This window comes from Oncorhynchus keta, unplaced genomic scaffold, assembly GCF_023373465.1.
Source record: "Oncorhynchus keta strain PuntledgeMale-10-30-2019 unplaced genomic scaffold, Oket_V2 Un_contig_1027_pilon_pilon, whole genome shotgun sequence".
Taxonomy (NCBI): Eukaryota; Metazoa; Chordata; class Actinopteri; order Salmoniformes; family Salmonidae; genus Oncorhynchus; species Oncorhynchus keta.
In genome coordinates, this window is record NW_026277059.1 from 330,607 (window position 1) to 356,767 (window position 26,161).

The 26,161-nt window shown below is 40.5% G+C and overlaps 1 protein-coding gene across 2 annotated transcripts in view; it reads left to right on the top strand.

Annotated features, from left to right (window-relative positions):
- Positions 1-4,504: 4,504 nt before the first annotated feature.
- The window catches only part of LOC118370793 (neuronal acetylcholine receptor subunit alpha-7-like), a 41,055-nt gene continuing 19,398 nt past the window's right edge, over positions 4,505-26,161 (top strand). The window contains exons 1-5 of one of the 2 annotated variants that reach the window (XM_052500305.1): positions 4,505-4,902; positions 14,194-14,333; positions 16,552-16,596; positions 19,667-19,776; positions 21,564-21,643. In XM_052500305.1, coding sequence (XP_052356265.1) covers positions 4,845-4,902; positions 14,194-14,333; positions 16,552-16,596; positions 19,667-19,776; positions 21,564-21,643 — 433 coding nt within the window. In that variant the 5' untranslated portion in view covers positions 4,505-4,844. Of the gene's footprint in view, positions 4,903-14,193; positions 14,334-16,551; positions 16,597-19,666; positions 19,777-21,563; positions 21,644-25,056; positions 25,361-26,161 lie in introns of those variants that run through there. The other variant, XM_052500306.1, reaches the window with a different exon arrangement.

Genomic DNA, 26,161 nt, shown 5'->3' on the forward strand with positions numbered 1-26,161 from the left:
TATGTCATCAGAGCAGATACTGTATGTCATCAGAGCAGATACTGTATGTCATCAGAGCAGATACTGTATGTCATCAGAGCAGATACTGTATGTCATCAGAGCAGATACTGTATGTCATCAGAGCAGATACTGTATGTCATCAGAGCAGATACTGTGTCATCAGAGCAGATACTGTATGTCATCAGAGCAGATACTGTATGTCATCAGAGCAGATACTGTATGTCATCAGAGCAGATACTGTGTCATCAGAGCAGATACAGTATGTCATCAGAGCAGATACTGTGTCATCAGAGCAGATACTGTATGTCATCAGAGCAGATACAGTATGTCATCAGAGCAGATACTGTATGTCATCAGAGCAGATACTGTATGTCATCAGAGCAGATACTGTATGTCATCAGAGCAGATACTGTATGTCATCAGAGCAGATACTGTATGTCATCAGAGCAGATACTGTGTCATCAGAGCAGATTTATCATAAGAGCAGATATGTCATAAGGCCACTAGCGGCAGAACTTTCATGACGGTGTCAGCATATGGAGGATGATAAGTGCCAGTTCGACAATGAAATACTTAAATGCTAAGTAGGAATGTGAATATGATAAAGGTATTTATATTTTAATATTATTTTGCATGATGCCATAATTAAATAACAAGGTTAAAATTATATTGAAAATGGTTAACTGGAAAGAGTTAACAGAACTTCTAAATGAAAATGGTAAATCAGAAATGGAAAACGCAAAATGGTAAACAGAAAATACATGCAAAGTGAAATTGAAAGTGTCTGTTTTTATTTCCTAACTACCCAATGTAGTATTTCCTGTTTTTCATTTTCCATTTAAATTTTCATAAAACATATGTAAATTGATTCCTGGAGGCGTGAACCAGGAGAGCAACACCACACCCACATGTAGTAGTAGTACATCCTAGCCATGTCAGCCTCTCTGTCACGTAATGTTAGACTGGAGAAACCAACAGGTTAGAAACCCAGACATCCTGCACACCAGAAAATAGTTGGCCTGCTAAGCTGAAGCCTAGGCATTGACTCAGGGGGCCAGATCTTCAGATCTTAGGCAAGGTTAGACCTATTCATCATGCATGTGTGATCGCTGAACCACCTCAGTTACAATTCACAATCCTTTGACCTCCTTACAGAGATCCATCTGAGCCACAGCACAAATGACTGCCAGGGTTTGAACAAGGGTGTTCTGAACATCAGAACATTATTTCACTATTATTTAACCAGGTAGGCTAGTTGAGAACAAGTTCTCATTTACAACTGTGACCTGGCCAAGATAAAGCACAGCAGTTTGACACATACAACAACACAGAGTTACACATGGAATAAACAAACATACAGTCAATAATACAGCAGAAAAATAAAAGTCTATATACAGTGAGTGCAAATGAGGTAAAATAAGGGAGGTAAGGCAATAAATAAGCCATGGTGGCGAAGTAATTACAATATAGCAATTAGACACTGGAATGGTAGATGTGCAGAAGATGAATGTGCAAGTAGAGACAATGGGGTGCAAAGGAGCAAGATAAATAAATAAATACAGTATGGGGATGAGGTAGTTGGATGGGCTGTTTACAGATGGGCTATGTACAGGTGCAGTGATCTGTGAGCTGCTCTGACAGCTGGTGCTTAAAGCTAGTGAGGGAGGTATGGGTCTCCAGCTTTAGTTATTTTTGCAGGTCAATCCAGTCATTGGCAGCAGAGAATTGGAAGGAAAGGCGGCCAAAGGAGGAATTGGCTTTGGGGGTGACCCGTGAGATATACCTGCTGGAGCGCGTGCTACGGGTGGGTGCTGCTATGGTGATCAGTGAGCTGGCTACGGGTGGGTGCTGCTATGGTGATCAGTGAGCTGGCGACGAGTATGAAGCGATGGCCAGCCAACGAGAGCGTACAGGTCGCAGAGGTGGGTGATATATGGGGCTTTGGTGACAAAACGGATGGCACTGTGATAGACTGCATCCAATTTGTTGAGTAGAGTGTTGGAGGCTATTTTATAGATGACATCGCCGAAGTCGAGGATCGGTAGGATGGTGGTATGTACGAGGGTATGTTTGGCAGCATGAGTGAAGGATGCATTGTTGCAAAATAGGAAGCCTATTCTAGATTTAATTTTGGATTGGAGATGTTTAATGTGAGTCTGGAAGGACAGTTTACAGTCTAGCCAGTCACCTAGATATTTGTAGTTGTCCACATATTCTAAATCAGAACCGTCCAGAGTAGTGATGTTGGACAGGCGGGCAGGTGCGGGCAGTGATCGGTTGAAGAGCATGCATTTAGTTTTGCTTCCATTTAAGAGCAGTTGGAGGCCACAGAAGGGGAGTTGTATGGCATTGAAGCTCGTCAGGTGAGTTAACACAGTGTCCAAAGAAGGGCCAGAAGTATACAGAATGGTGTCGTCTGCGTAGAGGTGGATCAGAGAATCACGACATCATTGATGCATACAGAGAAGAGAGTCGGCCTGAAAATTGAACCCTGTGGCACCCCCATAGAGACTGCAAGAGGTCCGGACAACAGTCCCTCCGATTTGACACACTGAACTCTGTCTGAGAAGTAGTTGGGGAACCAGGAGAGGCAGTCATTTGAGAAACCAAGGCTATTGAGTCTGTCAATAAGAATGTGGTGATTGACAGAGTCGAAAACCTTGGCCAGGTCGATGAATACGGCTGCACAGTAATCTCTTTTCGCTGGCGGTTATGATATCGTTTAGGACCTTGAGCGTGGCTGAGGTGCACCCATGACCAGCTCAGAAACCAGATTGCATAGCGGAGAAGGTACGGTGGGATTCGAAATGGTCGGTGATCTGTTTGTTGACTTGGCTTTCAAAGACCTTAGAAAGGCAGGGTGGGATAGATATAGGTCTGTAGCAATTTGGGTCTAGAGTGTCTCCCCCTTTGAAGAGGGGGATGACCGCAGGTTAGTAATAGGTGTTGCAACATTTTCGGCAGATTATCCGCTAAGCCAAAGCTTGTAGCGAACGCAACTCTTCAGGTATCAGGCAAGGTTACTCATCATAGCTTAATCAGGTAATATTAATTACAGAGAATTGATTTTATAGAATAGCATGTCATATAACTTAATCCGGCATCGCCAAAGACACGACAATGAGCAGAATTAAAAAATCCCAGACATTATCCATACGCACAATGTAAAATGTCAAATTTGTTTACATCCCTGTTAGCAAGCATTTCTTCTTTGCCAAGATAATCCATCCACCCTACAGGTGTGGCATATCAAGAAGCTGACTAAACAGGATGATCATTACACAGGTGCACCTTGTGCTGGGCACAATAAAAGGCCACTCTAAAATGTGTAGTTTTGTCACACAATTCAATGCCACAGATGTCTCAAGTTTTGAGGAAGCATGCAATTGGCATGCTGACTGCAGGAATGTCCACCAGAGCTTTTGACAGTGAATTGAATGTTCAATTCTCTATCATAAGGCGCCTCCATTGTTGATTTAGAGAATTTGGCAGTACGTCCAACCGACCTCACAACCACAGACCATGTATGCCCAGGACCTCCACATCCAGCTTCTTCACCTATGGGATCATCTGAGACCATACACGCAGACAGCTGATGAAACTGAGGAGTATTTCTGTTTGAAATAAAGCCCTTTTGTGGGGAAAAACTGGGCCTGGCTCCCCAGTGGGTGGGCTTGGCTCTCAAGTGGGTGGGCCTATGCCCTTCCAGGCCTACCCATAGCTGTGCCCCTGCCCAGTCAATGGAAATCCATAGATTAGGGCCTAATGAATTCATTTTAGTTTCCTTATATGAACTGTAACTCAGTAACATCGTTGAAATTGTTGCATGTTGCATTTATATTTTTGGTGTTGTTCTGGTGTACAGAACAGCAGGTTCCAACCCTGTCATGACACTAGTCTAAAATCAATGCGCAGAGAGCCCAACATGTCTAGGATGTACGGTGGTGCATGGTGGTGTTGTGTTGCTGTCCTGGTTCATGCCTCCACGAAGAAATGTGCATACATTAAACACATTTTAAAAATCCATTTCACTTTTCACATTGCATTTGTCATTTTCTGTGTACCATTACCTGCTTACCATTTTCTGTTTATCATTTACCATTTTCATTTAACATTTCACTTTACATTTTCCATTTTTCAATTAACCATTTTCAGTTTACATTTTTAATTAAGTTTATTGTGGCAAAAATAATGGCCACTAATATGAAAATATAAATCTGTTTATCATTTTCACATTCGAATTTAGCATTTCATTTTCAAAGTGGCACTGATTTATCCTCCACATCAGCATTTGGTGTCAGAGACAAATCCAATCAACTGCGTTACTGAAATAAATCAGAAAACATTCAGAAGGACTTCAGATGTCATGTTTTAATAGCCTGGACATTTACTTTTACATTTCCCCATTTGAAGTAACATGTAGGCATCATTTGACGAGCAAAAGTGCTGTGCGTAAAGTTTGGCCACCGTAGCTATCGTCAACATTGCTGCGCGCGTAAATTGTATAACTAGTCAGGTGGAATAATGTCTCCGGTATAGTGACAATGGTGCACTTTATTGCACTTTTGCGAAAAGCCAACAGCAAGTCTGTCACTGCAGCGCAATCATATCGAGAGACCAGACAGACCCCTCTGTTGTCAAACATATTTAGTAGGAGGGGCGGCGGCTGCGGCTTTATCTAGGTCCCAGTCCCACTGCTACCGCCTCCTCTGCTCACATCTCTTCCCGCCTTCACACTTCAGTGAGGAAGACTATGGAGGATGATCATTGATGTTTGATATTTGTATGAATTAAACTACATCCGGAGTTCAGCGGGTCTATGCCAGACACTTCTATTGAACGCAATGATGGGTCCATGGAACGCTCTCCTCTACATTGCAGTCACTGTCTGCTTATTGAAGGGTAAGAAGTAATGCATGTATTTTAATTGTATTGTTACGTGTTGTTACGTGCGTCCTACATGTTCGTTAGATGGGTTATTGGTGTTCAGTGCTGCTTTCAAATCAAGTTGTTGGTCAACGTCAGTTGTGCACATGTACATACATGCAGTGGATACATTTAGACAGTTACTGTGCTGAACATACTGTATCACTCCTTGTTTCCAATGCATGTATCCTAGCAACCACTGTCTGATCCTAATCTATCCATGTATTACTACTCTCTATTCACATGTTGAATCTCAGAACTTGTTCAACAGGCTTCATTCAGGCTGCTACTCAAAATCTGACAGAAAAAGTTTTAAATTAATAAATCATATGACAGCTTGTAAATAGAATATACATGTTGAATGTTGAAATATATATGAATATACATATAGAATATATGCTGTATTTACATCAGCAACATCACTATGCAGATGGCTTTGGCAGGCACAAAGAGAATGAACAATGACTTACGTGCCATGCATTTACATGTAGTTATGACCAATAAGCCTAGTTAGTTATTCCCCATTATAACTGCGATGAAAGCATGCACTCCATATAGCAAGGTGTGAACATGATATGCATATTCAATAAAGAAATGAAGCAACAATCTATTGTGAGAACATTATGAGGAACAACCTTTGTTTGGACAGATATGATATACACCTCAACTTATATATGGTATACACCTCAACTTAGATATGGTATACACCTCAACTTAGATATGATATACATCTCAACTTAGATATGGTATACATCTCAACTTAGATATGGTATACACCTCAACTTAGATATGGTATACACCTCAACTTAGATATGATATACATCTCAACTTATATATGGTATACACCTCAACTTAGATATGATATACACCTCAACTTATATATGGTATACACCTCAACTTAGATATGATATACATCTCAACTTATATATGATATACATCTTAACTTAGATATGGTATACACCTCAACTTAGATATGGTATACACCTCAACTTATATATGGTATACACCTCAACTTCGATATGATATACATCTCAACTTAGATATGATATACATCTTAACTTAGATATGGTATACACCTCAACTTATATATGGTATACACCTCAACTTATATATGGTATACACCTCAACTTATATATGGTATACACCTCAACTTAGATATGGTATACACCTCAACTTAGATATGGTATACACCTCAACTTAGATATGGTATACACCTCAACTTAGATATGGTATACACCTCAACTTATATATGGTATACACCTCAACTTAGATATGGTATACACCTCAACTTAGATATGGTATACACCTCAACTTAGATATGGTATACACCTCAACTTAGATATGGTATACACTTCAACTTAGATATGGTATACATCTCAACTTAGATATGGTATACATCTCAACTTAGATATGATATACATCTTAACTTCGATATGGTATATACCTCAACTTAGATATGGTATACACCTCAACTTAGATATGGTATACACCTCAACTTATATATGGTATACACCTCAACTTATATATGGTATACACCTCAACTTAGATATGGTATACACCTCAACTTAGATATGGTATACACCTCAACTTAGATATGGTATACACCTCAACTTATATATGGTATACACCTCAACTTATATATGGTATACACCTCAACTTAGATATGGTATACACCTCAACTTAGATATGGTATACACCTCAACTTATATATGATATACATCTCAACTTAGATATGATATACATCTTAACTTCGATATGGTATACACCTCAACTTAGATATGGTATACACCTCAACTTATATATGGTATACACCTCAACTTAGATATGGTATACACCTCAACTTAGATATGGTATACACCTCAACTTAGATATGGTATACACCTCAACTTATATATGATATACATCTCAACTTAGATATGATATACATCTTAACTTAGATATGGTATACACCTCAACTTAGATATGGTATACACCTCAACTTATATATGGTATACACCTCAACTTATATATGGTATACACCTCAACTTCGATATGATATACATCTCAACTTAGATATGATATACATCTTAACTTAGATATGGTATACACCTCAACTTAGATATGGTATACACCTCAACTTAGATATGGTATACACCTCAACTTAGATATGGTATACACCTCAACTTAGATATGGTATACACCTCAACTTAGATATGGTATATACCTCAACTTAGATATGATATACACCTCAACTTCGATATGATATACATCTCAACTTAGATATTATATACATCTTAACTTAGATATGGTATACACCTCAACTTATATATGGTATACACCTCAACTTCGATATGATATACATCTCAACTTAGATATGATATACATCTTAACTTAGATATGGTATACACCTCAACTTAGATATGGTATACACCTCAACTTAGATATGGTATACACCTCAACTTAGATATGATATACACCTCAACTTAGATATGGTATACACCTCAACTTCGATATGGTATACACCTCAACTTCGATATGATATACACCTCAACTTAGATATGATATACATCTCAACTTAGATATGATATACATCTCAACTTAGATATGGTATACACCTCAACTTAGATATGGTATACACCTCAACTTAGATATGATATACACCTCAACTTAGATATGGTATACACCTCAACTTCGATATGATATACACCTCAACTTAGATATGGTATACACCTCAACTTAGATATGGTATACACCTCAACTTAGATATGATATACACCTCAACTTAGATATGGTATACACCTCAACTTCGATATGATATACACCTCAACTTAGATATGGTATATACCTCAACTTAGATATGGTATATACCTCAACTTAGATATGGTATACACCTCAACTTAGATATGGTATATACCTCAACTTGGATATGGTATATACCTCAACTTAGATATGGTATATACCTCAACTTAGATATGGTATACACCTCAACTTAGATATGGTATACACCTCAACTTAGATATGGTATACACCTCAACTTAGATATGGTATACACCTCAACTTAGATATGATATACACCTCAACTTAGATATGGTATATACCTCAACTTAGATATGGTATATACCTCAACTTAGATATGGTATACACCTCAACTTAGATATGGTATATACCTCAACTTAGATATGGTATATACCTCAACTTAGATATGGTATATACCTCAACTTAGATATGGTATACACCTCAACTTAGATATGGTATACACCTCAACTTAGATATGGTATACACCTCAACTTAGATATGGTATACACTTCAACTTAGATATGGTATACACCTCAACTTAGATATGGTATATACCTCAACTTAGATATGGTATATACCTCAACTTAGATATGGTATACACCTCAACTTAGATATAATATACACCTCAATTTATAATCACACATAATAATAAGGAGATTAAGACCAATGATAATCTTAAGACATAGGTCAATGAAATGGTCATTGTGATAAATATTACATCAGTATTGGCAAAGCATCATATTAATTTGTTTTTCAAGGTGAAGTTTCCCATTGAGTGCTGCATTGTCATGGATGGTCACACTCCCATGTGGCTTGAAGCTCTTGTTTAACACAAAGCTGTCACAAGATGTCATGACATTACATCCTGAGTATTACCCACTCCCCTTCCTGCCTGTGCTTACTCTGAAAGCATATATACTCTGTCTTTCCTTGTTCATGTTTGTTTATCAGTCACATATACAGAGCAGTCGGAAAGTATTCAGACCCCTTGACTTTTTCTACATTTTGTTATGTTACAGCCTTATTCTAAAATTGATTAAATAGTTTGTTTTTTTCTCATGAATCTACACACAATCCCCCATAATGACAAAGCAAAAACAGGTTTTTAGAATTAAATATCACATTTACATAAGTATTAAGACCCTTTACTTAGTACTTTGTTCAAGCACCTTCGGCAGTGATTACAGCTACAAGTCTACCACAAGTCTTCTTGGGTAAGCTTGGCACACCTGTATTTGGGGATTTTCTCCCATTCTTCTCTGCAGATCCCCTCAAGCTCTGTCAGGTTGGATGGGGAGCATTGCTGCACAGCTATGTTTAGGTCTCTCCAGAGATGTTTGATCGGGTTCAAGTCCGGACTCTAGCTGGGCCACTCAAAAACATTCAAATACTTTTGCAGAGGCGCTGAAAAACAACCCCACAGCATGATGCTGCCACCACCATGCTTCACCGTAGGGACAGTGACAGGTTTCCTCCAGACATAACGCTTGGCATTCAGGCCAAAGAATTCCATTTTGGTTTCATCAGACCAGAGAATCTTCTTTCTCATGAGAGTCTAGGTGGCTTTTGGAAACCTCTAAGGGGGTTGTAATGTGCCTTTTACTGAGGAGTGGCTTCCTTCTGGCTTCTCTACCATAAAGGCCTGATTGGTGGAGTGCTGCAGAGATGGTTGTCCTTCTGGAAGGTTCTCCCATCTCCACAGAGGAACTCTGGAGCTCTGTCAAACCATCTGCTACTTGGTCACCTCTCTGATCAAGGCCCTTATCCCCCGATTGCTCAGTTTGGCCCGGGTGGCCAGCTCTAGGAAGAGTCTTGGTGGTTCCAAACTTCTTCCATTTAAGAATGATGGTGGCCACTGTGTTCTTGGGGACCTTCAATGGAGCAGATCTGTGCCTCGACACATTTCTGTCTCTGAGCTCGACAGACAATTTCTTCGACCTCATGGCTTGGTTTTTGCTCTGATATGCACTGTCGACTGTGGGACCTTATATAGACGGGTGTGTGCCTTTCCAAATCATGTCCATTCAATTGAATTTACCATAGGTGGACTCCAATCAAGTTGATCAATGGAAACAGCATGCACCTGAGCTTAATTTAGAGTTTCATAGCAAAGGATCGGAATACTTATGTAAATAAGGTATTTATGTTCTTTATTTTTAATAATTTTGCAAAAATGTCTGAAAACCTGATTTGTCATTATGGAGTATTGTGTGCAGATTGATGAGGGAAAAACATGATTTAATACATTTCTGAATACGGCTGTAATGTAACTAAATGTGGAAAAGGGGAGGGGTCTGAATACACTCCGAATGCATTGTATACATGGAGTACACAGTGCAATGAAATGCTTACTTGCAGGTCCACATCTCATCAGGTTCACCTCTCGTCAGGTTCACCTCTCGTCAGGTTCACCTCTCGTCAGGTTCACCTCTCGTCAGGTTCACCTCTCGTCAGGTTCACCTCTCGTCAGGTTCACCTCTCGTCAGGTTCACCTCTCGTCAGGTTCACCTCTCGTCAGGTTCACCTCTCGTCAGGTTCACCTCTCGTCAGGTTCACCTCTCGTCAGGTTCACCTCTCGTCAGGTTCACCTCTCGTCAGGTTCACCTCTCGTCAGGTTCACCTCTCGTCAGGTTCACCTCTCGTCAGGTTCACCTCTCGTCAGGTTCACATCTCGTCAGGTTCACCTCTCGTCAGGTTCACCTCTCGTCAGGTTCACCTCTCGTCAGGTTCACCTCTCGTCAGGTTCACGTCTCGTCAGGTTCACGTCTCGTCAGGTTCACCTCTCGTCAGGTTCACCTCTCGTCAGGTTCACCTCTCGTCAGGTTCACATCTCGTCAGGTTCACCTCTCGTCAGGTTCACCTCTCGTCAGGTTCACCTCTCGTCAGGTTCACCTCTCGTCAGGTTCACCTCTCGTCAGGTTCACCTCTCGTCAGGTTCACCTCTCGTCAGGTTCACCTCTCGTCAGGTTCACCTCTCGTCAGGTTCACCTCTCGTCAGGTTCACCTCTCATCAGGTTCACCTCTCAACAGGTTCACCTCTCAACAGGTTCACATCTCGTCAGGTTCACCTCTCGTCAGGTTCACCTCTCGTCAGGTTCACCTCTCGTCAGGTTCACCTCTCATCAGGTTCACCTCTCAACAGGTTCACCTCTCGTCAGGTTCACCTCTCGTCAGGTTCACATCTCGTCAGGTTCACCTCTCGTCAGGTTCACCTCTCGTCAGGTTCACCTCTCGTCAGGTTCACCTCTCATCAGGTTCACCTCTCAACAGGTTCACCTCTCAACAGGTTCACCTCTCAACAGGTTCACCTCTCATCAGGTTCACCTCTCGTCAGGTTCACCTCTCAACAGGTTCACCTCTCAACAGGTTCAGCAGCAGAAATAGAAGAAAGGAAAGAGTAATACAAAAATGTAATTGTCTGCACTCCATTTAGTAAGACCTCCGCTCTGGAGTCTCCAGTCTATTTGCAATACCTAATTGAATTCTCGGAGGGAGAGAGATCGAGAGATTAAGAGTGAGATGTAGAGATGGAGAGAGGGGGAGAGAGAGATAGTCTTGGCCAGCTCTGCTTTATCTAACTGACATTGGTGGGTCTCCTAGATTTAATCAAGAAGTACAGGAGATGCTTTGTCTCCATCCTCTGCTCCCCAGCCTCCTTTCGTATTGGGAAACATCAGAAAGATACTTTGTATTACCGTCAGTAATATTACTAATGTACCCTGATGAATGACTGATACATCTTTACACAATAACACAGTGATGTTATCCCACTGATGGTAACACTGAAATGTGATTATGAAGAGTGCCTGCGATACAGAGGGGAATCAGACCGGAGACAAAGAACAAGCTTTTATCTGATCTTCCAGTTCTGAGAGCCTCTGTATGCGACCTGGGTAACTGATGACGGACATAGATGTTTTCTTACAGAACTTAGAAACAATTTCAAAATAGACAGTGAACCCTTGAGCTCTCCGAGCAACCAAATCAATGGAGTAAAGTGCTCTCCCAGAGGTGTTTCTGGGTAATTGGGTTTTGGCTATTAGAAAAGTAAGTAGCCATCCGGTGTCTGAAGTGCATTAAAATAGAGTAAGACCTTTTCAGAGAATATATGAGGGAGGACTCTGAATACACTGTGTTGTAATGGTCCATGCATAGCTGGGAGAAAACACCTAGGTTCTGTTCAGTGCAGTGCACCGTGACAATGTTTTGCAATAGTAAACAAAAATCTGTGATCTCATTGGACAATGTTAGGTAGTTTCAAAACGTTTTTTTCTGTACTGAACACAACCATGGACATGCATTCCAATGCCTGGTACTGTAGAAGGGCTTACTAAGACATGTCAGAGATTAATGAGGTACTGAGAGTTATAGGGTGTCAGTATGCTTCTAGCTGAATCTAGCTGGAGAACGTTTGATGAGCCTCTTGGATCAATAAGCAAGCATCCAAATGAGCTGGACCGGCTGTCCACCAGGTAGTTTATAGTCTCTCTCTCTCTCTCTCTCTCTCTCTCTCTCTCTCTCTCTCTCTCTCTCTCTCTCTCTCTCTCTCTCTCTCTCTCTCTCTCTCTCTCTCTCTCTCTCTCTCTCTCTCTCTCTGTCTCTCTCTGTCTCTCTCTGTCTCTCTGTCTCTCTCTCTCTCTCTCTCTGTCTCTCTCTCTCTTTCTCTCTCTCTCTCTCAAATTCAAGCTGCTTTATTGGCATGAAAAACATTGTCAATATTTCCAAAGCAATATTGTATACAATATACATTGTTATAAAATAGTAAAGAATAAAGAATAATAATATAAAATGGTAGTAAATAATAATACAAAACAATTCTAAAAATAACAACAATAAATTACTAACAGTCAATAGTAGAACTATAATACACAGAACAGGCTAAACATGGAAAATTAAACTATAACTAACTTAGAACTAACTGTCATTGTAAGGATCTGGGTGTAGCTGGTGCAGAGGAGTCAGGCACAGGACAGCAGAGATGAGTAACACAAGGAACTTTACTCAAAATATCAAAGTACATGAAGTAACACCAGGCCCACAAACAACGGACCGAACTTACAATAAACAAGCACGCACAAAAAACATGGGGAAAACAGAGGGTTAAATAATGAACATGTAATTGGGTAATTGAAACCAGGTGTGTAAAACAAAGACAAAACAAATGGAAAATGAAAAGTGGATCGGCGATGGCTAGAAGGCCGGTGACGTCGACCGCCGAACGCTGCCCGAACAAGGAGAGGGACCGACTTCGGCGAAGTCTTGACAGTCATCCTCACCATTACATCAGTACTGCAACTACCATCATCATTACTACTACTACTACTACTACCACCACCATCATTAAACTGCTATCATTACCATCACCCCTTCTACTCATACCACTACTATTTGGAATAATAATCACAACAATAATTATAACAATAATACCACTAATAATAACAATAATAATACTCCTCAATAATAAGTAAGTTACTGTTTACTATGCAGATGTTATTATTCAGTGTCCCTCAAGCAAATACATATTTGTTTATTTGAATTAAATCTTTAGAAGCAGTGCTGGTGTCCGTTTGGTTGGTTTGGTCCAACACCAATTGACTGAGACGGCTCGTTTCTGGGCTCAGTTCTTGGGTTTGAAGTGCTTTAAATTGGAGACTTGAATTTGGACTTTAATTTAGGTGTTGCCAAAATGTGTTTGATCTTCAGATATTTTTATCAAATAGAATTCTGCATGTAGGGCTTCAATTGGATGTTTGTCCCACATTTTAAAGTCCAGTGGCCCCCAAACCTCACTTCCGTAAAGAGCTATTGGTAGGATTAGGCTGTCAAATATTTTGGTCCAAATTCTAATTGGGATGTTGATTTTTTTATAATAACATTTTTATTGCATACAATGCTTTTTCTTTAAGTGTATTCATTGCCATATTAAAATGTCCCATATTACAAATGTGCTCTCATTCTCTCTCTCTCTCATTCTCTCTCTCTCATTCTCTCTCTCATTCTCTCACTATATTGGAGATTAAGCGAAAAAGTGTATGGTCCATCTGCTGATCTAGTTTACAGCATTCTCATTTTGCTGCTCTAGTTTACAGCTTTATCTCATCTGCTGATCTAGTTTACAGCTTTATCTCATGTTGCTGCTCTAGTTTCTAGTATTATCTAATTGTGTTGCTCTCGATTACAGCATTATCTAATGTTTCTGCTCTAGTTTACAGCATTATCTCATTTTGCTGCTCTAGTTTATAGCATTATCTAATTTTGTTTCTCTAGTTCACAGCATTATCTAATTTTGATTTGGGTCATGTATGTGACAGAGAGAGTGAAAGGACTTGACCATTTTTTTACAACACTGTGGTTAACAAGACATGTTATTTTCGACTGTACAACAGGGACTACATACACATCTACGTAAAGTCTATCGATCTTCACAGAAGACCAAGCACATTTTAAAACAGAAGCTCAAATGTCTACCTCTTGTGGTTTTCCCCCTGGCAGTGTCCCTCCAAGGGGAACCCCAGCGGAGGCTGTACAAGGATCTTATGGCCAACTACAACCCACTAGAGAGGCCAGTGTTCAATGACACCCACTCCCTCACCGTCAACTTCAGCTTTAGTTTGATGCAGATCATGGACGTGGTGAGTTACTGTGGTACGCAAGTTAACAGAGCTCACATTGTTGTGCTAGTCCAACACTAACAAACCTGATTCAACTCAAATCAAGGGTGATTAGTTGTTTTGTAACAAACATGTGCACCTCTGGGGTCCTTTAGGAATGGATTGAGAAACACTGGGTTGTTGTATTACTTTATTCTCTGATGTTACAAACTGACATGTTCATCTATCTCTCTCTGATGATACAAACTGACATGTTCATCTATCTCTCTCTGATGATACAAACTGACATGTTCATCTATCTCTCTCTGATGTTACAAACTGACATGTTCATCTATCTCTCTCTGATGATACAAACTGACATGTTCATCTATCTCTCTCTGATGTTACAAACTGACATGTTCATCTATCTCTCTCTGATGTTACAAACTGACATGTTCATCTATCTCTCTCTGATGATACAAACTGACATGTTCATCTATCTCTCTCTGATGATACAAACTGACATGTTCATCTATCTCTCTCTGATGTTACAAACTGACATGTTCATCTATCTCTCTATCATGTTACAAACTGACATGTTCATCTATCTCTCTATGATGTTACAAACTGACATGTTCATCTATCTCTCTTTGATGTTACAAACTGACATGTTCATCTATCTCTCAAACTGACATGATGATTACAAACTGACATGTTCATCTATCTCTCTTGATGTTACAAACTGACATGTTCATCTATCTCTCTCTGATGTTACAAACTGACATGTTACAAACTGACATGTTCATCTATCTCTCTTTGATGTTACAAACTGACATGTTCATCTATCTCTCTCTGATGTTACAAACTGACATGTTCATCTATCTCTCTCTGATGTTACAAACTGACATGTTCATCTATCTCTCTCTGATGTTACAAACTGACATGTTCATCTATCTCTCTCTGATGATACAAACTGACATGTTCATCTATCTCTCTCTGATGTTACAAACTGACATGTTCATCTATCTCTCTCTGATGTTACAAACTGACATGTTCATCTACAAACTGACATGTTCATCTATCTCTGATGTTACAAACTGACATGTTCATCTATCTCTCTCTGATGTTACAAACTGACATGTTCATCTATCTCTCTCTGATGTTACAAACTGACATGTTCATCTATCTCTCTCTGATGTTACAAACTGACATGTTCATCTATCTCTCTCTGATGATACAAACTGACATGTTCATCTATCTCTCTCTGATGTTACAAACTGACATGTTCATCTATCTCTCTCTGATGTTACAAACTGACATGTTCATCTATCTCTCTCTGATGTTACAAACTGACATGTTCATCTATCTCTCTCTGATGTTACAAACTGACATGTTCATCTATCTCTCTCTGATGTTACAAACTGACATGTTCATCTATCTCTCTCTGATGTTACAAACTGACATGTTCATCTATCTCTTCTGACATGTTCATTATCTCTCTGATGTTACAAACTGACATGTTCATCTATCTCTCTGATGTTACAAACTGACATGTTCATCTATCTCTCTGATGATACAAACTGACATGTTCATCTATCTCTCTCTGATGTTACAAACTGACATGTTCATCTATCTCTCTCTGATGTTACAAACTGACATGTTCATCTATCTCTCTATCATGTTACAAACTGACATGTTCATCTATCTCTCTCTGATGTTACAAACTGACATGTTCATCTATCTCTCTATCATGCTACAAACTGACATGTTCATCTATCTCTCTCTGATGTTACAAACTGACATGTTCATCTATCTCTCTCTGATGATACAAACTGACATGTTCATCTATCTCTCTCTGATGATACAAACTGACATGTTCATCTATCTCTCTCTGATGATACAAACTGACATGTTCATCTATCTCTCTCTGATGATACAAACTGACATGTTCATCTATCTCTCTCTGATGATACAAACTGACATGTTCATCTATCTCTCTCTGATGATACAAACTGACATGTTCATCTATCTCTCTCTGATGATACAAACTGACATGTTCATCTATCTCTCTCTGATGATACAAACTGACATGTTCATCTATCTCTCTCTGATGATACAAACTGACATGTTCATCTATCTCTCTCTGATGATACAAACTGACATGTTCATCTATCTCTCTTTGATGATACAAACTGACATGTTCATCTATCTCTCTCTGATGATACAAACTGACATGTTCATCTATCTCTCAATGCAACAGGATGAGAAGAACCAGGTTTTAACAACCAACATATGGCTGCAGCTGGTGAGACTTTTTTCCATTTGCCTGTTTCAACACGTTTAATTTAGACTATATACTGTACTCTACTATACTGCACTATACTATACTGTATTGTACTGTACTGTACAATACACTAGACTACACTACACTATACTACACTATACAATATTATACCATACTGCAGTACACTACACCTCCATCTATCTTGCAAATTGGTCAACTCGGGAACAATAACTAAGCAACTCAGTCACACACAACTGAATGAAGATGGCGTTTATGTTTTCTGACAGTAAGTCCTCTCCCGCTCTCGCCTCATCAGCAAACTGTATAAATGTTGTGTTGGCTGTTTTAAATCACCTTAACAAATGGACAACCTCCAGACAGTCAGTCCTTCATAGAGCCACTCCATAGACCTTATAGATAGATTTGACCTTACTCCAGGAACAGGCTATTATAGTATCCCTCTGATAACTATCCACGGTCTGTGGCTCAACCCCCTAATGGGGAAGACAAAGTTACATTAAGACAATGAAATCTATTCAAACCGACATCCATCTTTAGACTTGGAGGTAATCTGTTTGAGCACCCAGGACAGCTTGTTAAAGAAAGTCATTGAGACCGTGTTGATATTGCTACACTTACAGTACACTCATGAGATGGTGGAACCTCCATTTGTTATGTCTGCACTTACTGATAACAACATGACTGCCAACCTCCCATATAAAGAATGAAAACTGACCATACACTGGCTAAAAAGCATGAACATGTAATTATTTGACAGGGTATGTTTAGTCATGCTCCATACTAGGGCTTCGTTGGTTGTGATGTGTCAAGGCATATCTAACATAACGTATGGAAACCTCACCTTGCTACACCAGTCTGGTGTTGTTGAAATGATGAACAGTCCACGCTACCCATCTCAAATCTCAAAGTATGATACAGGATGTGTAGGCCATTGTACGACTCATTACCTTTTCAAACCAATCATTTACAACCCTCAAACTGATTGATAATGGTCACTATGTCCATGACTTGTTTAGTCATCCACATTTGAATTAGAATTGGAATATACAGGTAACTGCCAGAATAAAGGAAACACCAACATAATGTGTCTTTATAGGGCGTTGGCCTGCCAGAACAGCTGCAATGCACCTTGGCATAGATTCTAGAAGTGTCTGGAACTCTATTGGAGGGATGTGACACCATTCTTCCACAAGAAATGACATAATATGGTGGTGGAAAACGCTGTTTCAGGCATCCAGAATCTCCCATTAGTGTTCAATTGGGTTGAGATCTGGTGACTGACACACACACACACACACACACACACACACACACACACACACACACACACACACACACACACACACACACACACACACACACACACACACACACACACACACACACACACACACTTTAAACCCCTATGCTACTTTGAGACCCCTCTTTCAAAGTCACTGGGGCATTTTATACATGACCCTAAGCATGATGGGATGTTAATTGCTTAACTCAGGAACCACATCTGTGTGGAAGCACCTGCTTACAATATACTTTGTATCCCTCATTTACTCAAGTGTTTCCTTTATTTTGGCAGTTAAATGTAGCTCCTAGAAAGATTGGAACATAGCCTTAATCCCATAAAATGTTTATTCCTTGATACAGTTGTTTCTTATAGACTGAGACAGATTATAATCTGATCTGCTCTGTGTGTTTAATAAAGACTGGGACAGATTCTAATCTGATCTTCTCTGTGTGTTTAATAAAGACTGGGACAGATTCTAATCTGATCTGCTCTGTGTGTTTAATAAAGACTGGGACAGATTCTAATCTGATCTGCTCTGTGTGTTTAATAAAGACTGGGACAGATTATAATCTGATCTGCTCTGTGTATTTAATAAAGACTGGGACAGATTATTCTGATCTGCTCTGTGTGTTTAATAAAGACTGGGACAGATTATAATCTGATCTGCTCTGTGTATTTAATAAAGACTGGGACAGATTCTGATCTGCTCTGTGTGTTTAATGAAGACTGGGACAGATTCTAATCTGATCTGCTCTGTGTGTTTAATAAAGACTGGGACAGATTCTAATCTGATCTGCTCTGTGTGTTTAATGAAGACTGGGACAGATTATAATCTGATCTGCTCTGTGTATTTAATAAAGACTGGGACAGATTCTAATCTGATCTGCTCTGTGTGTTTAATAAAGACTGGGACAGATTCTAATCTGATCTGCTCTGTGTGTTTAATAAAGACTGGGACAGATTCTAATCTGATCTGTGTGTTTAATGAAGACTGGGACAGATTCTAATCTGCTCTGTGTATTTAATAAAGACTGGGACAGATTCTAATCTGATCTGTGTGTTTAATGAAGACTGGGACAGATTCTAATCTGCTCTGTGTATTTAATAAAGACTGGGACAGATTCTAATCTGATCTGCTCTGTGTGTTTAATAAAGACTGGGACAGATTCTAATCTGATCTGCTCTGTGTATTTAATGAAGACTGGGACAGATTCTAATCTGATCTGCTCTGTGTGTTTAATAAAGACAGGGTTCTGTCAGCAATACCCTTAGAGTCCCACAGGAGGCTGCTGAGGGGAGGATGGCTCATAATAATGTATTGAATTGAGTTAATGGAATGGTATCAAACACATGGAAACCAGGTGTCTGATGTGTTTGATAATATTCCATTTGTTCCATTCCAGCCATTACTATGAGCCAGTCCTCCCTAATTAAGGTTCCGGCAGCCGCCTGTGCCTTATATGTAACAAGCAATAACACAAACGGTTAGTCATGACAAACAGCTATAATTAACACTCCTACACTTCTTATACCCTTTAAAGATGTTCCTTATTAACAGCTTCTCAATTGTTGCTATGCAATGCCTCGTATCCCCAGTTACCACAAAACTTTGACCATTTCCATTTTCAGATTCATCTGCATAGATGGATACTTTGTTTATCAAACCGTGATCAGGTTCAACAAGCGATGCGAGGCCACAGAACCTCCCACTAATGGACTTAGCTTATCTGGAAACGTGTGTGGAGGAGTGGTGAGAATATGAGGAGTGAGTTATGTTTCTCTCTCCAGTACTGGAATGATTATTACCTGCAGTGGAATCAGTCTGAGTACCCTGGGGTGGCCAATGTGAGATTCCCTGATAGCCAAATCTGGAAGCCAGACATCCTGCTGTATAACAGGTTAGTACTATACCAGTAATCTTGGACCCCATAACCAATTCTTGCTCTATACAGCTGGCCAACTCCATTACTATGGCCTCTAATGTATTAGCATGAGGTGGAAGCAGGACTTATATAGTTTGTAAGACAGGTGTTGAGCTCATACCTCTTGTACATTAAATGCTTTTGAACATATTGCCATATGACCGTGTTAATTTGAGGAAATAAACTATTTTCCTAACATTGGAAATGTACAATACACAGATTTTAATAGCAGGAACTGCTTATTTAGGAGCCAGCCTGATCTCGTGAGCTTACAGAATGATGTGCGTTTTAAGTAAGGCTGGCCAGCAAGGCTATTCTTCATGCAAATAAAGTCAGATAAAGCAAAAGAGTATTTCACCAAAAATGCAGAATTCCATATGCTATTGTATACCATTAACCCTCATAAACCTTCTTCAAGGACAATCACAGTGAAGAAAATGTAAATAAATGTAAATAAAATGGTAACAGCAGAACCCCCTGCCTGTTTCCCCCTAATGCAGAAAACAACATTCTCGTCCCTATCTGTCACTGTTCTTCTGAACAAAGCCTTAGTTTCACCCCAGTCAATTACATTCCACTATGGTGGCTTTTTAATTCGCCCGTGGAACGTCAACTCTTTTAACTTGAGCTCACCTTTCTCCATTCCTATTGAAACCTTTGGGAGTTCAGTTGGAGGAGTGCATTATGTATTGCGAGAGACAGAGCTCTACACTGACTAGGCCATCTCTAGGGGAATGTAGCTGTTGCTATGCTGCAACAAAGGAACCATACTTCAGGTCTTCTATCACACGGTAACCTAGAAAATAATGAGGCAGGACTACTCATTTTGAAGGCAGGCATATCTTTTTAACTTTTTAACACTACAGCTACAGTAATGGAATTGATACAGTACATTTTCTTTGCCATGTCATCCTTTGTGAGTAGTATGAATGGAGGTGGAGCTACATCCTGATTAACAGTCTGTGTTGCTCTAGTGATTTATAGCTGTATGATTCATGATCGTGGTTTTCACAGCTCAAGGTCATACTACCACACCAATAAAAGACTATTGTGTTGCAGTCTGCACATTAATATAGTGGGTTCCAACCCTCTTGTAAGGGCCTGTCTGCACATTAATGTAGTGGGTCCCAACCCTCTTGTAAGGGCCTGCCTGCACATTAATGTAGTGGGTCCCAACCCTCTTCTAAGGGCCTGTCTGCACATTAATGTAGTGGGTCCCAACCCTCTTCTAAGGGCCTGCCTGCACATTTTTGTAGTGGGTCCCAACCCTCTTCTAAGGGCCTGTCTGCACATTAATGTAGTTGGTCCCAACCCTCTTCTAAGGGCCTGCCTGCACATTAATGTAGTGGGTCCCAACCCTCTTCTAAGGGCCTGTCTGCACATTAATGTAGTCGTTCCCAACCCTCTTGTAAGGGTCTGCCTACACATTAATGTAGTCGTTCCCAACCCTCTTGTAAGGGTCTGCCTACACATTAATGTAGTCGTTCCCAACCCTCTTGTAAGGGTCTGCCAACCGCACCAGTGCAAGCACACCTAATTCCACTAGTCAACCAATCAGAACACCTAATTCCACTAGTCAACCAATCAGCACACCTAATTCCACTAGTCAACCAATCAGCAAGGCAATAATTTGTTAAATCAGCTGTGCTACTGTAGTGTTGGAATGTAACTCGTATTTGGGATGGCTGGGCATCCCCAAGGAGCGGGTTTGGGAACGACTACACTAATGCCCACTAACTGAACACATCCATGTTCTCCCATAGTGCCGACGAGAGGTTTGATGCTACCTTCCATACCAATGTGTTGGTCAACTCCTCTGGGTCCTGCTCCTACTTGCCTCCAGGTAAGTATAGCTCAAGTACCAACCCTGGATATCCATATTCAATACCTTCCACATTAACTCTGTTTTCCCAAGTCAGTTCCACTCAACCATAAAAGCTCACCTTCTATGGATTTGACCTGTTCAGTTGGCTCTGGGGCCTAAGCTAGATGCCCTCAATCTCACCCAAATTATCATGGAATCTACCAGGTACAACCCCAAATCCGTAAACACGGGCACCCTCATAGATATCATCCTGACCAACCTGCCCTCAACCAGGGTCTCAGTGATCACTGTCTCATTGCCTGCGTCCGTAATGGGTCCGCGGTCAATCGAACACCCCTCATCACTGTCAAACGCTCCCTAAAACACTTCCGCGAGCAGGCCTTTCTAACCGACCTGGCCCGGGTATCCTGGAAGGATTTTGACCTCATCCCGTCAGTAGAGTAGATGCCTGGTTATTCTTTAAATGTGCTTTCCTCACCATCTTAAATGGCTAACTTTTTCAAACAGAAATGTGCATCCTGTAGCACAATCCCCAAAAGTTCTGGAGAATAAGAGCCCTCCAGCTGCCCACTGCACTGAGGCTAGGAAACACTGTCACCGATAAATCCACGATAAATGAGAAATTCAATAAGCATTTTTCTATGGCTGGCCATGCTTTCCACCTGGCTACCCCTACCCTGGTCAACAGCTCTGCACCCCCCACAACAACTTGCCCAAGCCTCCCCTATTTCTCCTTCACCAAAATCCAGATAGCTGATGTTCTGAAAGAGCTGCAAGATCTGGACCCCTACAAATCAGCTGGGCTAGACAATCTGGACCCTCTCTTTCTAAAATGATCCGCCGCAATTGTTGCAACCCCCATTACTAGCCTGTTCGACCTCTCTTTTGTATCGTCTGAGATCCCCAAAGATTGGAAAGCTGTTGCGGTCATCCCCTCTTCAAAGGGGGAGACATTCTAGACCTAAACTGTTACAGACCTATATCTATCCTACCCTGCCATTCTAAGGTCTTCAAATGCCAAGTTAACAAACAGATCACCAGCCATTTCGAATCCCACCGTACCTTCTCCGCTATGCAATCTGGTTTCTGAGTTGGTCATGGTTGCACCTCAGCCACGCTCAAGGTCCTAAACGATATCATAACTGCCATCGATAAAAGACAATACTGTGCAGCCGTATTCATTGACCTGGCCAAGGCTTTCGACTCTGTTGGTCACCACATTCTTATCAGCAGACTCAACAGTCTTGGTTTCTCAAATGACTGCCTTTCCTGGTTCAACAACTACTTCTCAGACAGAGTTCAGTGTGTCAAATTGGAGGGCCTGTTGTCCAGACCTCTTGCAGTCTCTATGGGGGTGCCACAGGGTTCAATTCTCGGGCCGACTCTCTTTTCTGTATACATCAATGATGTCGCTCTTATTACTGCTGATTCTCTGATCCACCTCTACGCAGACGACACCATTCTGTATACTTCTGGCCCTTTTTTGGACACTGTGTTAATTAACCTCCAGACGAGCTTCAATGCCATACAACTTTCCTTCCGTGGCCTCCAACTGCTCTTAAATGCAAGTAAAACTAAATGCATGCTCTTCAACCGATTGCTGCCCACACCCGCCCACCCATCTAGCATCACTACTCTGGATGGTTCTGAATATGTGGACAATTACAAATATTTAGGTGTCTGGTTAGACTGTAAACTCTCCTTCCAGTACCTCTACTTGCACATTCATCTTCTGCACATCTATCACTCCAGTGTTTAATTGCTAAATTGTAATTATTTCGCCACTATGGCCTATTTGTTGCCTTACCTCCCTAATCTTACTTCATTTGCACTCACTGAATATAGATTTTCTATTGTGTTATTGACTGAACGTTTCTTTATTCCATGTGTAACTCTGTGTTGTTGTTTGTGTTGCACTGCTATGCTTTATCTTGGCCAGGTCGCAGTTGTAAATGAGAACTTGTTCTCAACTGGCCGACCTGGTTAAATAAAGGGGAAACAAAAATACAATAAAAAACATTTCCCCGAGGTACAGTGGTTGCGAAAGTACTCACCCCCCTTGGCAATTTTCCTAGTTTGTTGTCAGACAACCTGGAATTAAAATTGATTTTGGGGGGGGTTGTATCATTTGATTTACACAACATGCCTACCACTTTGAAGATTTGTTATTGTGAAACAAACAAGAAATAAGACAAAAACATTTGAAAACTTGAGCGTGCATAACGATTCACCCCCCCAAAGTCAATACTTTGTAGAGCCACCTTTTGCAGTAATTATTCTTTAAGGCAAAACTGCTCCAGCTCCTTCAAGTTGGATGGGTTCCGCTGGTGTACAGCAATCTTTAAGTCATACCACAGATTCTCAATTAGATTGAGGTCTGGGATTTGACTAGGCCATTCCAAGACATTTAAATGTTTCCCCATAAACCACTCAAGTGTTGCTTTAGCAGTATGCTTGGGGTCATTGTCCTGCTGGAATGTGAACCTCTATCCTAGTCTCAAATCTCTGGAAGACTGAAACAGGTTTCCCTCATGAATTTCCCTGTATTTTGCGCCATCTGTCATTCCTTCTATTCTGACCAGTTTCCCAGTCCCTGCCAATGAAAAACATCCCCACAGCGTGATGCTGCCACCACCATGCTTCACTGTGGGGATTGTGTTCTCGGGGTGATGAGGTGTTGGGTTAGTGCCAGACATAGGGTTTTCCTTGATGGCCAAAATGCTACATTTTAGTCTCATCTGACGGGAGTACTTTCTTCCATATGTTTGGGGAGTCTCCCACATGCCTTTTGGTGAACACCAAACGTGTTTGCTTATTTTTTTATTTAAGCGTTGGCTTTTTTTCTGGCCACTCTTCCGTAAAGCCCAGCTCTGTGGAGTGTACGGCTTAAAGTAGTCCTACAGACAGAAAGTCCAATCTCCGCTGTGGAACTTTGCAGATCATTCAGGGTTATCTTTGGTCTCTTTGTTGCATCTCTGATTAATGCTCTCCTTGCCTGGTCTGTGAGTTTTGGTGGGCGGCCCTCTCTTGGCAGGTTTGTTGTGGTGCCATATTCTTTCCATTTTTTAATAATGGATTTAATGGTGCTCCATGGGATTTTCAACATTTCTGATATTTTTTATAACCCAACCCTGAGCTGTACTTCTCCACGACTTTGTCCCTGACCTGTTTGGAGCTCCTTGGTCTTCATGGTCTTAACGGTGCCACTTTCTAGGTGGTGTCCCTTGCTTGGTGGTGTTGCAGACTCTGGGGCCTTTCAGAACAGGTGTATGTATATATACTGAGATCATGTGACACTTAGATTGCACACAGGTGGACTTTATTTAACTAATTATGTAACTTCTGAAGGTAATTGGTTGCACCAGATCTTATTTAGGAGCTTCATAGCAAAGGGGGTGAATACATACGCACGCACCACTTGTGGAATTTATTTCATTATTTTTAAAGTAATTTTTTTTCATTTCACTTCAGCAATTTGGACTATTTTGTGTATGTCCATTACATGAAATCCAAATGTAAAAAAACAATGTAAATAACATGTGTTTGCAACAAAATAGGAAAAATGCCAAGGGGAGTGAATACTTTTGCAAGCCACTGTACATGTCCAGGATCAGCTTCCACTCCCCCAATCATAACCTTAACCATTAACTTCACTCTACTCCTGGAAAGAAAGTGTACCCAAGCGCGCTTTAGCCCAGCTTGAAGAAATGTATTGACCCGTTGAAGTATCCTGGGGTAAGGAATGATTTTTGGATTCACTCTACTCGTTTCAGTTACCTTGAGTTAATGTCAGGTTTCAGGGAAGATGACGCCACAGCGTGAGGCTAGTCTTGCTAAGACTATCTGACCTCCACTGCACAAGCCAAATGCACAGTCAGTCATTAGATCAATATCGTGGTAGGAAGGATGTTTTGGCTTTCAAAGCACTTTATTTATTGTTTCGTCCAACATCCCGGAAACCATAATCCAATTTCATCTTTGATATGAGATGCTTCTGAAAGCTCTACCACTATGTTCAATTGACCATCTGTTCTTTAAAGGGGCAATCTGCAATAGCTACATCCATTTTTGGACTGATTAAATAAATATATATGTACCCATTGATTATTTAAGAATATAACTTATAAATGCCCCATGAGCTTAGTTCAACTGTCGTACCCCATTGTAACCCAAAATATACGTTTGTTTTATTCCAATGTTTGTAAACAAACACTCTATAGCCTCGAAACATGGTTTAAACTATAATTGTGATATCATGGCTGGTCAGTCCTTGCATCTATAGCTCTGTAAATGAATTTGAGGGGTTGCATTTCTCTAGCCCCACATCCCTCAGCTTTTTAGCGAAACAGTGGCAGGGGGTTTGCTTTGTTATCGTTTCAACTGCTGATTGCCGCTTTTAAAGATATGTCCAGATATGACAATAAACCATTCTCAACATTTAACCCCGCGTGAGAAAGAAATGCAGTTGATTTTGGTTGAGTGGGATTTTTATACAGTACTTATACTGTAAGTGAAATGAACCCCGTTAACCCAATG